At 49.8% G+C, this 14,918-nt stretch overlaps 1 protein-coding gene across 1 annotated transcript in view; it reads left to right on the plus strand.

Annotated features, from left to right (window-relative positions):
- LOC139275685 (rho guanine nucleotide exchange factor 12-like) overlaps positions 1 to 14,918 on the plus strand; it is a 71,421-nt gene that overhangs the window by 13,891 nt on the left and 42,612 nt on the right. Inside the window, exons 2-9 of the mRNA XM_070892851.1 lie at positions 237 to 311; positions 3,031 to 3,150; positions 3,700 to 3,760; positions 7,717 to 7,802; positions 9,245 to 9,379; positions 10,055 to 10,144; positions 10,229 to 10,339; positions 11,140 to 11,238. Coding sequence (XP_070748952.1) covers positions 237 to 311; positions 3,031 to 3,150; positions 3,700 to 3,760; positions 7,717 to 7,802; positions 9,245 to 9,379; positions 10,055 to 10,144; positions 10,229 to 10,339; positions 11,140 to 11,238 — 777 coding nt within the window. The remainder of the gene's footprint in view (positions 1 to 236; positions 312 to 3,030; positions 3,151 to 3,699; positions 3,761 to 7,716; positions 7,803 to 9,244; positions 9,380 to 10,054; positions 10,145 to 10,228; positions 10,340 to 11,139; positions 11,239 to 14,918) is intronic.

The raw sequence follows: 14,918 nt of genomic DNA on the forward strand, positions 1-14,918 counted from the left end.
CTCGCCCTCCTTTCCCCCCCCCCCCTCTCGCCCTCCCACTCTCGCTTGGGATTTATATTTTTCTGTGTGCATCTCTATATTTCTGTTCCTGTGTCTGTGAATAGCAATATTTCCTTTCTATATCAATTGGATAGTTTTAATCAGTACAGTCCAGCAATAAGTGACCAGTAATGACCCTGACGTGTCTCTCGATCCCCGCCCCCTCTTCCACCACCCCCCCCCCCCCCCCCCCCCAGGAAGACAACATTGTGCACAACCAAAAGCTGGAGATCCTGCGCAACATGCTGGCCACCGAGATACGGCAACTGGAGGTACGTCCGACAGGCCAGGCCATGACTTGCGCTTTAACTTGGATGAAAGGACCAAGTGTAATGTAGCCAAATTTACTGATGATACAAAGATGGGTGGGAAAGCAAGTTGTGAAGAGGACACAAAAAAATCTGCAAAGTGATATAGATAGGCTAAGTGAGTGGGCAAAAATTTGGCAGATGGACTATAATGTGGGAAAGTGTGTGGTTATCCACTTTGGTAGGAAAAATAAAAAAGCAAATTATTATTTAAAGGGGGAGAGATTACAAAATGCTGCGGTACAGAGGGATCTGGGGGTCCTTGTGCATGAAACACAAACAGTATGCAGGTTCAGCAAGTAATCAGGAAGGCAAATGGAATGTTGGCCTTTATTGCAAGGGGGATAGAGTATAAAAACAGAGAAGTCCTGCTATAACTCTACTAGAGTACTGCGTACAGTTTTGGTCTCCTTATTTAAGGAGGATATACTTGCATTGGTGGCAGTTCAGAGAAAGTTCACGAGGTTGATTCCTGAGACGAGGGGGTTGTCTTATGAAGAAATGTTGAGCAGGTTGGGCCTATACTCATTGGGGAGGTGACCTTATTGAAACTTATAAGCTTCTGAGGAGGCTTGACGAGGTCGATGCAGAGAGGATGTTGCCCCTCATGGGGGAATCTAAAACTAGGGGGCTGAGTTTCAGAATAAGGGGTCGCCCATGTAAAACGGAAATGAGGAGGAATTTCTTCTCCGAGGGTGGTGAATCTTTGGAATTCACTACCCCGAGAGCTGTGGAGACTGGGTCATTGAGTATATTTAAGGTGGAGATAGACAGATTTTTGAGCGATAAGGGAATCTAGGGTTATGGGGAGCGGGCGGGGAAGTAGAATTGAGGCCAGGATCAGATCAGCCATGATCTTATTAAATGGCGGAGCAGGCTCCAGGGGCCAAATAGCCTGCTCCTGCTCCTAATTCTTTTCTTATCTTAACGGATTCGCAGATAAAATTGTTAAATTCCATCCCCCCCCGCCCGACCACAACATAAGAAATGGGAGCAGGAGTCGGCCATTTGGCCCCTCGAGCCTGCTCCGCCATTCAATAAGATACTGGCTGATCTGGAACCCTGGAAAAAAATATGGCATTCGGATGGAATTTGCCGTTTAGTCACTATACTGGTCTGAACTCATTCCCAGCACCTAAGGTCACTGTTGCAAGTCACAAGCCTCAATATCAACATCAAACACTCCCAGGGCAGGTACAGTACGGGTTAGATACAGAGTAAAGCTCCCTCTACACTGTCCCATCAAACACTTTTGTAGCAGAATATTATCTAAATGGCGGCAGATTAGGAAAAGGGGAAGTGCAACGAGACCTGGGTGTCATGGTACATCAGTCATTGAAAGTTGGCATGCAGGTACAGCAGGTGGTGAAGAAGGCAAATGGTATGTTCGCCTTCATAGCTAGGGGATTTGAGTACAGGAGCAGGGAGGTCTTACTGCAGTTGAACAGGGTCTTAGTGAGATCTCATCTGAAATAGTGTGTTCAGTTTTGGTCTCCTAATCTGAGGAAGGATGTTCTTGCTATTGAGGGAGTGCAGCGAAGGTTCACCAGACTGATTCCCGGGATGGCAGGACTGACATGTGAGGAGAGACTGGATCGACTGGACCTGTATTCACTAGAGTTTAAAAGAATGAGAGGGGATCTCATAGAAACATATAAAATTCTGACGGGACTGGACAGGTTAGATGCAGGAAGAATGTTCCCGATGTTGGGGAAGTCCAGAATCAGGGGACACAGTCTAAGGATAAGGGGTAAGCCATTTAGGACCGAGATGAGGAGTTGTTAACCTGTGGCATTCCCTACTGCAGAGAGTTGATGCCAGTTCGTTAGATATATTTAAGAGGGAGTTAGATATGGCCCTTATGGCTAAAGGGATCAAGGGGTGTGGAGAGAAAGCAGGAAAGGGGTGCTGAGGTGAATGATCAGCCATGATTTTATTGAATGGTGGTGCAGGCTCGAAGGGCCGAATGGCCTAGTCCTGCATCTATTTTCTATATAACTCTACCAGGGCAGGTACAGGGGGTTAGATACAGAGTAAAGCTCCCTCTACACTGTCCCATCAAACAATCCCAGGGCAGGTACAGGGGGTTAGATACAGAGTAAAGCTCCCTCTACACTGTCCCATCAAACACACCCAGGGCAGGTACAGGGGGTTAGATACAGAGTAAAGCTCCCTCTACACTGTCCCATCAAACACTCCCAGGGCAGGTACAGCACGGGTTAGATACAGAGTAAAGCTCCCTCTACACTGTCCCATCAAACACTCCCAGGGCAGGTACAGGGGGTTAGATACAGAGTAAAGCTCCCTCTACACTGCCCCAGGAAACACTCCCAGGGCAGGTACAGCACGGGGTTAGATACAGAGTAAAGCTCCCTCTACACTGCCCCAGGAAACACTCCCAGGGCAGGTACAGCACGAGGTTAGATACAGAGTAAAGCTCCCCCTACATTGTCCCATCAAGCACTCCTGGGGTGCAGTACCAGTTCCGATACCACCCTGTTGACCCTCTCAGAGATTGCCAGTTTTGTGCCAGTTAGAGATGGTTTTGGGCTGTAACACCTGCCAGGAATTGGCTGGAGACTCTGCCCATTTGCCATGTCTTCTAATGGGTCTGATTCAGACCAGGTCCCAGCATTGAATCAGTCATTGGACCAAGCTGCTGATTTGTGCTTTTTTTAAATAGCAACTTAAGGAGAAGTACATGAGAAACCCATCGCAGCAGGTGCTTCGAGATCAACAAGAGGTGGAGAAACACATTCATCAGCTGCAAGAGCAACTCGGCAAAGCTATAGGCTCCTCACAGGTAGGGCACTCAAACACACTCCGCAATAAGAATCATGGAATGGTAACAGCACAGAAGGAGGCCATTCGGCCCATCAAGCCCGTGCCGGCTCTCTGCAAGAGCACCTCACCTGGTCCCACTTCCCATAGCCCTGCAATGTTTATTCCTTCAGAGACTCTTATCCACGCCGGCATAAGTGTGTCTCACACACGCCCTGGGGTAAGTGTGTCTCGCACACGCCCTGGGGTAAGTGTGTCTCGCACACGCCCTGGGGTAAGTGTGTCTCGCACACGCCCTGGGGTAAGTGTGTCTCGCACACGCCCTGGGGTAAGTGTGTCTCGCACACGCCCTGGGGTAAGTGTGTCTCGCACACGCCCTGGGGTAAGTGTGTCTCGCACACGCCCTGGGGTAAGTGTGTTCTTAAAGGCTCCCTCAGTTAGCTGCAATTCTCTGAATGAAGCCGCTTGGCCTCTGTCACTAATCAGTGCGACTGGGTTCCATGTGCTGCTGTTTGTTTCCTGTACTGAATTTTTAAATAGCTAGTTTTAATTTTAGTTTTGTTTCCTTCAGGACGGCTCAAGTTCTGGCCGAATCTCCGAAGCATTAACAATTTTTGAAAGACTGACTGAAGGTGAGGATTAAGATGCTGCTTAATGCGTTCTGAGGAGTGAGTGTTGATAAATCCCACATCGTACTTTTTCAGGGTGACAATTAGGAATGACATCTGTGCGATAGCCACATTCTTAATTTTTCTTTGTCTCTCTCTCTCGCTCTCTCTCTCTCTCTCTCTCTCTCTCTCTCTCTCTCTCTCTCTCACTCTCACTTTTGCAGGTCTATTGGGAGGGGGGGAACGCAGTAATTCCTAGAATTGTAAAAAGCAGAGAAACAGCCCATCGAGCCCTGCCCCAGTCCCACTCTCCTGCTCAGTCCCCACTCCTTTTAATATTCCTCTTAATATTCCTCTATCAAGCTGCTATTTAATTCCCTTTCAAAAGAATTTATGTACTCTGCTCCCAGAATGGTTTGTGGGGGCAACCCCAAATCGAACCCATTCCCCCCAATGTTGTGCTGCCTCCCTTTGGTGATTAATGTAAATCTGTGCCATCTGCCTACCAAGTCACCGACCAGTGCAAACAATCCCTCTCTAACGTTTTGGCAAAGAAATGGACTCTGCCTAAAGGCAGATGTAAAAAGAGGATGGTGGTGGAAATCTGAGCCTTTGCTGGAGGGTCCTGAGGTAAGGAGGGTGCTGGAGGGTCCTGAGGTAAGGAGGGTGCTGGAGGGTCCTGAGGTAAGGAGGGTGCTGGAGGGTCCTGAGGTAAGGAGGGTGCTGGAGGGTCCTGAGGTAAGGAGGGTGCTGGAGGGTCCTGAGGTAAGGAGGGTGCTGGAGGGTCCTGAGGTAAGGAGGGTGCTGGTGACACCTGCCTGGGCTGGACCTGGTGCTGATTGTGCTGCAAGAGTTGAGCGGAATTGTTTGAGTTTGGTGCCATCTCCTGGAACCTGTTGAAATGGTTTACTGCAGTTCACCCTTTCATAGAAACATAGAAAATAGGTGCAGGAGTAGGCCATTCGGCCCTTTGAGCCTGCACCACCATTCAATAAGATCATGGCTGATCACTCCCTCAGTACCCCTTTCTCTCCATACCCCTTTATCCCTTTAGCCGTAAGGGCCATATCTAACTCCCTCTTGAATATATCCAATGAACTGGCATCAACAACTATCTGCGGCAGGGAATTCCACAGGTTAACAACTCTCTGAGTGAAGAAGTTTCTCCTCATCTCAGTCCTAAATGGCTCACCCCTTATCCTTAGACTGTGTCCCCTGCATCTGGACTTCCCCAACATCGGGAACATTCTTCCTGCATCTAACCTGTCCAGTCCCGTCAGAATCTTATATGTTTCTATGAGATCCCCTCTCATCCTTCTAAACTCCAGTGAATAAAGGCCCAGTTGATCCAGTCTCTCCTCATATGTCAGTCCAGCCATCCCGGGAATCTGTCTGGTGTACCTTCGCTGCACTCCCTCAATAGCAAGAATGTCCTTCCTCAAATTAGCAGACCAAAACTGAACACAATATTCCAGGTGAGGCCTCACCAAGGCCCTGTACAACTGCAGTAAGACCTCCCTGCTCCTATACCCAAATCGCCTAGCTATGAAGGCCAACATACCATTTGCCTTCTTCACCGCCTGCTGTACCTGCATGCCAACTTTCAATGACTGATGAACCATGACACCCAGGTCTCGTTGCACCTTCCATTTTCCTAATCTGCCGCCATTCAGATAATATTCTGCCTTCGTGTTTTTGCCACCAAAGTGGATAACCTCACATTTATCCACATTATACTGCATCTGCCATGCATTTGCCCACTCTCCTAACCTGTCCAAATCACCCTGCAGCCTCTTAGCATCCTCCTCACAGCTCACACCGCCACCCAGTTTAGTGTCATCTGCAAACGTGGAGATATTACCCTCAATTCCTTCATCCAAATCATCAATGTATATTGTGAAGAGCTGGGGTCCCAGCACTGAGCCCTGCGATACTCCACTAGTTACTGCCTCCCATTCTGAAAAGGACCTGTTTATCCCGACTCTGCTTCCTGCCTGCCAACTAATTCTCTATCCATGCCAGTACGTTACCCCCAATACCATGTGCCTCGATCTTGTACACCAATCTCTTGTGTGGGACCTTGTCAAAAGCCTTTTGAAAGTCCAAATACACCACATCCACTGGTTCTCCCTTGTCCACTCTACTAGTTACATCCTCAAAAAAATTCCAGAAGATTTGTCAAGCATGATTTCCCTTTCATAAATCCATGCTGACTTGGACCGATCCTGTCACTGCTTTCCAAATGCGCTGCTATTTCATCCTTAATAATTGATTCCAACATTTTCCCCACTACTGATGTCAGGCTAACCAGTCTATAATTACCCGTTTTCTCTCTCCCTCCTTTTTTAAAAAGTGGTGTTACATTAGCTACCCTCCAGTCCATAGGAACTGATCCAGAGTCAATAGACTGTTGGAAAATGATTACCAATGCATCCACTATTTCTAGGGCCACCTCCTTAAGTACTCTGGGATGCAGACTATCAGGCCTTGGGGATTTATCGGCCTTCAATCCCATCAATTTCCCCAGCACAATTTCCTGCCTAATAAGGATACCCTTCAGTTTCTCCTCCTCACTAGACCCTCGGTCCCCGAGTACATCCGGAAGGTCATTTGTGTCGTCCTTCGTGAAGACAGAACCAAAGTATTTGTTCAGTTGGTCTGCCATTTCTTTGTTCCCCGTTATTAATTCACCTGAGTCAGATTGCAAGGGACCTATGTTTGTTTTCACCAATCTTTTTCTCTTCACATATCGATAGAAGCTTTTGCAGTCAGTTTTTATGTTCCCGGCAAGCTTTCTCTCATACTTTATTTTCCCCCTCCTAATTAAACTCTTTGTCCTCCTCTGCTGAATTTTAAATTTCTCCCAGTTCTCAGGTTTGCTACTTTTTCTGGCCAATTTATATGCCTCTTCCTTAGATCTAACACTATCCTTAATTTCCCTTGTTAGCCACGGTTGAGCCACCTTCCCTGTTTTATTTTTACTCCAGACAGGGATGTACAACTGTTGAAGTTCATCCATGTGATCTATAAATGTTTGCCATTGCCTATCCACCGTCAACCCTTTAAGTATAATTTGCCAGTCTATTCTAGCCAATTCACGCCTCATGCCATTGAAGTTAGCTTTCCTTAAGTTTAGGACTCGAGTTTCTGAATTAACTGTGTCACTCTCAATCTTAATAAAGAATTCTACCATATTATGGGCACTCTTCCCCAAGGGGCCTCGCACAACAAGATTGCTAATTAGTCCCTTCTCATTGCATATCACCCAGTCTAGGATGGCCAGCTCTCTAGTCAGTTCCTCCACATATTGGTCAAGAAAACCATCCCTAATACACTCCAGGAAATCCTCCTCCACCGCATTGCTACCAGTTTGGTTAGTCCAATCAATATGTAGATTAAAGTCGCCCATGATAACTGCTGTACCTTTATTGCACGCATCCCTTATTTCTTCTTTCATGCTTTCCCCAACCTCACTACTACTGTTTGGTGGCCTGTACACAACTCCCACCAGCGTTTTCTGCCCTTTGGTATTCCGCAGCTCCACCCATACCGATTCCACATGATCCAAGCTAATGTCTTTCCTTACAATTGCATTAATTTCCGCTTTAACCAGCAATGCCACCCTGCCTCCTTTTCCTTTCTGTCTATCCTTCCTAAATGCTGAATACCCCTGGATGTTGAGTTCCCAGCCTTGGTCACCCTGGAGCCATGTCTCTGTGATGCCAATGACATCGTATCCATTAACTGCTATCTGCGCAGTTAATTCGTCCACCTTATTCCAAATACTCCTTGCATTGAGGCACAGAGCCTTCAGGCTTGTCTTTTTAACACACCTTGCCCCTTTAGAATTTTGCTGTAATGTGGCCCTTTTTGTTTTTTGCCTTCGCTTTGTGGAGATTGCAGGTGATGCTTTTGTTTAAGCACAGTTGCTTGTTGACTGTTTCCTATCTTGTTCTGAACCTTCTGCATTTGTCTGTCAGATGGAGGAGACTGGGAGCATGAGCTGCCATCCCAGAGTGAGAATATGGGAACGGATCGAAACCGGATTTCATTTAGCCGTACGGAGGTGAGCTTTGCCCAGTGCACATGGAACGGCAGACGTTACATGAGTGTTAACCCAACTGGTGTTTTAAAATTCCTACCATGGTGAAATGCTAATTTTTAAACCCTAAGCATGTAATTTGCTGGAAAATGGATTGTAGTTGGAATGTCTGTTAATGTGGAGAAATTATCCATCAGTTAAGTAGAAATGAATTATTCAGCATTATACTTGCATTAACTTTTAATGATTCAATTAATTCTTAATTCTAGCAATCATTTTATTACGTAGATTTTTAGGAATATTTTACTAGGTAAAAGTTAGATGGAATAAGTTGCCCCTGGAAGCTCATTAACCCCCAAACCTTGTCTCCAAACCCAGAGAGGCGCATATATTTCCGAGGGATTTTCCTGGTCAGTGGTAATGTTCCTCAATGAGTGTCTGACTGTCAGCATTGCAACTTTGCAGTTGGATGGCCTGACTGCAGCTTTGTGTCCTAACCTGTCTCAACAGTACTTAACCTGGGAGCCTCGGGCCACATTTAAACAACAACTTGTATTTATATAGCTCCTTTAACACATTGAAACTTCCCAAGGCGCTTCACAGGAGTGTTATGAGACTAAAACATTTGAGACTGAGCCACATAAGGAGAAATTAGGACAGGTGCTAAAAGCTTGGTCAAAGAGACAGGTTTTAAGGAGTGTCTTAAAGGAAGAGAGAGATGGAGAGGTTTAGGGAGGGAGTTCTAGAGCTTAGGGCCCAGGCAACGGAAGGCACGGCCACCGATGGTGGTGCGATTATAATCGGAGAATGCAGTCCATGTTCCCAGGCTGGTAGAAGAGACCTCAACATTCTGATTTATCAACCAGTGTGACAACAGTGTCATTAACAGCCCTTTCCAAACATCCGGGCTCACCAAATTCAAACAGGGAAAGTAGGAAAAAGGAGCAGAGCAAGGGCTTGGTGTGTAGTTCAGATTCCCCTCTCCAGTTACAGACAGGATGACAGATAGAGAACTCCAGGTGGATGAGGCACTGAGCACTGCAGCTTGGGCTGTTGTAAGAAGCCAAAGATAAGGTAGCAGAACCTCCCAGTTCCCTCTGTCCCAACTCTGTTCCTTCATCGTCACTGGGTCAAAGTGCTGTGGAACTCTCTCCCTAACACCACACGGACAGCAGCGGTTCTAGGTGGCGGCTCACCACCAACATCTCGGACAATTAGAGATGGGCAATAAATGCCGGCCTTGCCAGCGATGCCCACATCCGAGAAGGAATGGATGAACTGCAAATTGTTGCGTGGTATTCTATGAACCTGTTGCTGGGCTGCCTGAGGCCACAAGATGTGGGTTTGATGCCCATTTGTTGCTCTGGGTGTTGCGTGCCTGACTGAGCAAAGTTTTGTTGTTTATTTCCATGTTATCCAGTTTGGCACGAGCTGATTTGATAGAATCTGAATGTGTTTTATTTCAGTCGACAATAACCAGCCCGTCTCCCCCAAGTGATGGCCACTTCCACAGAGACTGTGTGAGCAGTAGCCCCAAGACCTCCCCGAAAGATGCCGGCAGCTTCTGTGAGAATATGGAAGTTGATGAAAACCAAGACTGGGTACGTTTCGGGTCAGTCTGACCCATCAGTAGGTTTTTGTCGCATCTTCACTGGTCTCTGAGATTGGCAGTGTTCCCAAAATTCATTCAGATAAAAAGCTAAATCGCAGTGAACTTTTATCCTGAGAATTCATGTTTGCTATATAGCTGTCAATAGAATGTTTCTAAACGTACAATTTCAATGTGTCTCTATAGATGCTGAGGGATTTGTTTCTGTGTTACATGTGTGAAGGACATTGCCAGAGAGCATATATTATCAGAAAGCAGTGACATTGTGGACAGGCACAGGGAGAGTTGGTGGGGGGGAGGGGAGGGAGAGAGCCGCAGTGGTGGGGTGTGGGGAGAGGAGAGGGGGCTGGGAGGGAAGGGGGATAGCCGGGGTGGTGGGGGAGGGGGAGAACCGCCGTGCCCAGGGGGGGGCGGAGCCGCCATGTTGGTGAGGAGAGGGAGCAGGGAGGGGGGGGCTGGGGGAGAGAGAGTGACCCTGTGCTGTACTGGGCAGTGACCGAATGGCCTCACCAGAGCCCAGGATCAGCCTCCTTGCCCTCAGTGATTGTGGTCTCAGGAGGGGAGTGGAGCAGATACAGTGTCACTGGTTTATGATTGTCAATGTAACATAGTGAATGATCTTTTGCAGCGATCTGTTTGACTGATTTGTGCTTCTCTCCACCTGAAGGACTCCCTGCCCACGGGACCCGGAGCCCTGCGGGTTGGAGCCCTGATAATCGGGGCTGAAGATGATGATTTTGATACTGAGGCTGAGCAGGTGAGTGTCGGTGATGAGGCGCTGCTTTGAGCGGAGCCTGTGTGAAGCTGCCGAGACCCTAATCCCCATCTCGCCTCGTTGCAGATCGACGTTCAGTGCAGCTGTTTCCAAACCATCGAGCAGGTGAAGTCCAGGCCTGCACATCTGGTCGCATTCTTGCATCATGTGGTGTCGCAGTTTGACGCAGCCCCGCTGGTAAGGGTCGGGAGTTAGTGTCGGGGTTAAGGATCGGTGGTTAGTGTCGGGCGTTTAAGGGTCGGAGGTTAGTGTCGGGCGTTTAAGGGTCGGGGATTACTGTTGGGTTAAGGGTCGGCGGTTAGTGTTGGGGTTAAGGGTCGGCGGTTAGTGTTGGGGTTAAGGGTCGGCGGTTAGTGTTGGGGTTAAGGGTCGGCGGTTAGTGTTGGGGTTAAGAGTCGGCGGTTAGTGTTGGGGTTAAGGGTCGGCGGTTAGTGTTGGGGTTAAGGGTCGGCGGTTAGTGTTGGGGTTAAGGGTCGGCGGTTAGTGTTGGGGTTAAGGGTCGGCGGTTAGTGTTGGGGTTAAGGGTCGGCGGTTAGTGTTGGGGTTAAGGGTCGGCGGTTAGTGTTGGGGTTAAGGGTCGGCGGTTAGTGTTGGGGTTAAGGGTCGGCGGTTAGTGTTGGGGTTAAGGGTCGGCGGTTAGTGTTGGGGTTAAGGGTCGGCGGTTAGTGTTGGGATTAAGGGTCGGCAATTAGTGTTGGGGGTTAGTGTTGGGGTTAAGAGTCGGGGGTTAGTGTTTAGGGTCGGGGTTGAGGATCGGTGGTTAGGGTTAAGGGTCGGAGGTTAGTGTCGGCGGTACGGGTCGGGGGTTAGTGTTGGGGTGTTAATGTTGGGATGTTAGTGTCGGGGTTAAGGGTCGGGAGTTAGTTTTGGGGTAAGGGTCAGCGGTTAATGGTAAGGGGGCTGCTGATTGTCTCTGGTTTCAGGGCAGCGGAGAGGCTTTGTTGGCGATTTGGTGACTGGCACTCTTTTCTCCCCAGCTCTGTTATCTCTATACCGATCTGTACAATCACGCAAACTCAAAGGACCATCGACGAGTGTTTCTGGAGTTCTACCACCTGTTCCTGGAGAAGGGTTCGGTGAGTTGCACACAGCACAATAATTGTTGCCGCGGAATCAGTGTCTCGGGATCATCTAGGAATGTGGTGCCCGGGAGACTAACTCCATATGTAGCCGTATTCCAGTCACCCGGACAAGGTGCTTCAGCGAGTTCCAATCGAACAGCTTCCCCAACTGGGGGGGGAAGAGTCGTGACCCTGGGGGTTGGGGGAGGGGTGGTTGGGGAGGGGAGTGTCGTGACCCTGGAGATTGGGGGAGGGGTGGGGCGTGACCCTGGGGGTTGGGTGAGGGGTGGTTGGAGAGGGGAGGGTCGTGACTTTGGGGGAGGGGAGGATCATGACCCTGGGGGTTGGGGGAGGGGAGGATTATGACCTTGGGGGTTGGGGGCGGGGTGGTTGGGGAGGGGAGGGTCGTGACCCTGGGGGTTGGGGGAGGGGAGGGCTATGATTCTGGGGGTTGGGGGGAGGGGTGGTTGGGATGGGGAGGGTCGTGACCCTGGGGGTTGGGGTTGGGGAAGGGGTGGTTGGGGAGGGGAGTGTCGTGCATGGACACCACATTTGACGACGAGAAATGGGAATCACCGAATCACGAGGATGGCCACCGGTGACACAGAGGAAGGTTACTGTGTGGGTGAGGACTGGGACGACTTTGTGGGGAGACTCCAGCAGAGCTTTGTAACGAAGGACTGGCTGGAAGCGACAGCGGCTGACAAGCGAAGGGCGCATCTACTGACCAGCTGTGGTCCACAGACGTATGCGCTGATGAACAACCTACTCGCACCCCAAAAGCCAGTGGACAAGTCCTTTTAAGAGCTCAGCCAGCTGATCAGTGAGCATCTCAAGCCAGCGAGTAGCGTACACATGGCCCGGCACCGGTTCTACTCTCACCGGCGTTGGGAGGGACAATACATCTCTGACTTTGTTGTGGACCTGCGGCACTTGGCCAGTCTCTAAGTTCACAGACGCCAACAGGGGGGAGATGTTACGGGACTTTTTCATTGAGGGCATTAATCATGCCGGGATTTTCAGGAACCTCAGAGGCCACGGACTTGACTTTAGAAGGGGCAGCATTGATAGCTTAGACCTTCATGGCAGGGGAAGAGGAGACCAAGCTAATTTACGCGAGCAGCCTGGTCCCAATGTGGCAATGGACCAGGGAGTTAACATTGTGAACGTGGCTAGGGACCCCGCAGGCAGGCAACGGCATTTCGAAACTGCCCGGGCAGCAACAGACTCTCGGGTGGGCCCGCAACAGGGACATTAGAAAGGGGATCGGCAATTCACGCCATCACGAGGAACAATGCGTCCCGCGATTGGACCATTAACACCCACCATCAGAATGCTTAGAAACAGCCAAATGGACAATCAGAGAGGAATGCCTGGTAACAGTCCTTTTGTTAACAACAATCTCAGCTCATGCTGGAGGTGTGGGGGTAGACATGCTGCGAAAAGCTGCAGGTTCCAGCAATATACCTGTAGGATTTGTAACATCAGTGGACACTTGGCCAGGATGTGCAAAAAGGCTGTGGCGAGGCTAATCTGCGAGACAGAGGAACCAGGCGAGGGGTCTGCAATGCAGGATGATGCCTGGGGAAAAGCCATGGATGCTGAAGTTCAGCGGGTTCACGTAGCTGAAGTTCACAGCTCATACACTAAAACATCACCCATGATGATAAAATTTTTATTGAATGGCATCCCGGTGCGCATGGAGCTGGATACGGGAGCTAGCCAGTCACTTATGAGCGCCCAACAATTTGAGAGACTATGGCCACACAGAGCTAGCAGGCCCAAACTGGAATGCATTGACACGCAGTTACGGACGTACACCAAAGAGATCATCCCAGTGCTAGGCAGTACAAATTTGGTGGTAACACATAATGAATCACAGAACCGGCTGCCACTCTGGATCGTCCCGGGAGATGGCCCCGCACTCTTGGGGAGGAGTTGGCTAGCTGAGATGAATTGGAAATGGGGGGGATGTGCACACCATTTCATCTGTGGAGCGAAGTTCATGCTCACAAGACCTACAAAAATTCGGGTCACTATTTTAACCTGGTGTCGGAACGTTCAAGGGCACTAAAGTAGTGATACGCATCACTCCGGACGCCAGACCAGTGCACCACAAAGCCAGAGCGGTGCCATATGTGATGCGTGAGAAAATTGAAAGTGAATTGGACAGGCTGCTCAAAGAGGGCATAATTTCGGCCGTTGAATTCAGCGACTGGGCAAGTCCCATCGTTCCTGTGTTTAAAGCGGATGGCTCGGTCAGGATTTGTGGCGACTACAAAGCCACCATCAACCGAGTGTCGCTGCAAGACCAATACCCGCTCCCGAGAGCGGAGGATCTCTTTGCCACGCTGGCAGGTGGTAAGCTGTTCAAGAAGCTGGACCTCACTTCGGCCGACATGACCCAGGAACTGGCTGAAGAATCCAAGCTTCTGACCACCATCACGACGCACAAGGGATTATTTATCTACAACAGGTGTCCGTTTGGCATTCGTTCGGCGGCAGCTATCTTTCAGCGGAACATGGATAGCTTGCTCAAATTCATTCCTGGAACAATCGTATTCCAAGACGACATCCTTATAACGGGTTGAGACACCGAGGAACACCTCCACAACCTGGAGGAGGTGCTACGCCAACTAGACCGGGTAGGCTTGCGGCTGAAAAAGGCCAAGTATGTGTTTTTGGCCCCAGAGGTCGAGTTTTTGGGCAGGAGGGTTGCCGCTGAATCAAAAACGGAGGCGATCCGCCGGGCGCCCAGACCCGGCAACACGTCGGAGTTGCGATCATTCCTGGGACTTTTGAACTATTTCGGGAACTTTCTGCCGAACTTAAGCACATTGTTGGAGCCGTTACACATGCTCCTGCGTGAAGGTTGTGAATGGTTTTGGGGGGACTGTCAAGAACGGGCTTTCAATAAGGCGAGGAACCTGCTGTGTTCTAACAAACTGTTGACTGTGTATGACCCCTGTAAAAAAAAAAATTTTAAAAACTGGTTTTAACGTGCGGTGCATCGTCCTACGGGGTTGGGTGTGTGTTGCAGCAGGGTAATGACGACGGCCGACTCCAACAGGTGGCTTATGCCTCCAGGTCGCTCTCCCAGGCAGAGCGTGGGTACGGCATGGTCGAAAAGGAAGCACTCGCTTGAGTTTACGGTGTGAAAAAGATGCACCTGTACCTTTTCGGTAGACGGTTCGAGCTAGAGACGGACCACAAGCCGTTAACATCTCTGTTGTCCGACAGCAAGGCTGTCAATGTCAATGCGTCAGCTCACATACAGCAATGGGCTCTCACACTGGCTGCGTATAACGACACCATACGGCACCGGCCAGGCAACGAAAATTGCGCTGATGCGCTTAGCAGGCTCCCACTGGGCACCACCGAGGGGGCAGCGGAGCAAAGCGCTGAGATGGTCATGGCTGTTGAGGCTTTTGATACCGCAGGCTTCCCCATCACAGCCCGCCAGATCAAACTCTGGACCAACAGAGACCTCCTTCTATCCATGATAAAGAAATGTGTCCTGACTGGGGATTGGGCGCCCGCACACAGGGCGTGCCCCGAGGAGGTCAGACCATTTCAGAGACGGATGGATGAGCTCTCCATCCAAGCCGACTGCCTGCTATTAGGCAGCCGGGTAGTCCTGCCCCAGAAAGGCAGGGAAGCGTTCATCAGGGAACTCCACAGCGAGCACCCTGGCA

Source organism: Pristiophorus japonicus, chromosome 11, assembly GCF_044704955.1.
Source record: "Pristiophorus japonicus isolate sPriJap1 chromosome 11, sPriJap1.hap1, whole genome shotgun sequence".
NCBI lineage: Eukaryota > Metazoa > Chordata > Chondrichthyes > Pristiophoridae > Pristiophorus > Pristiophorus japonicus.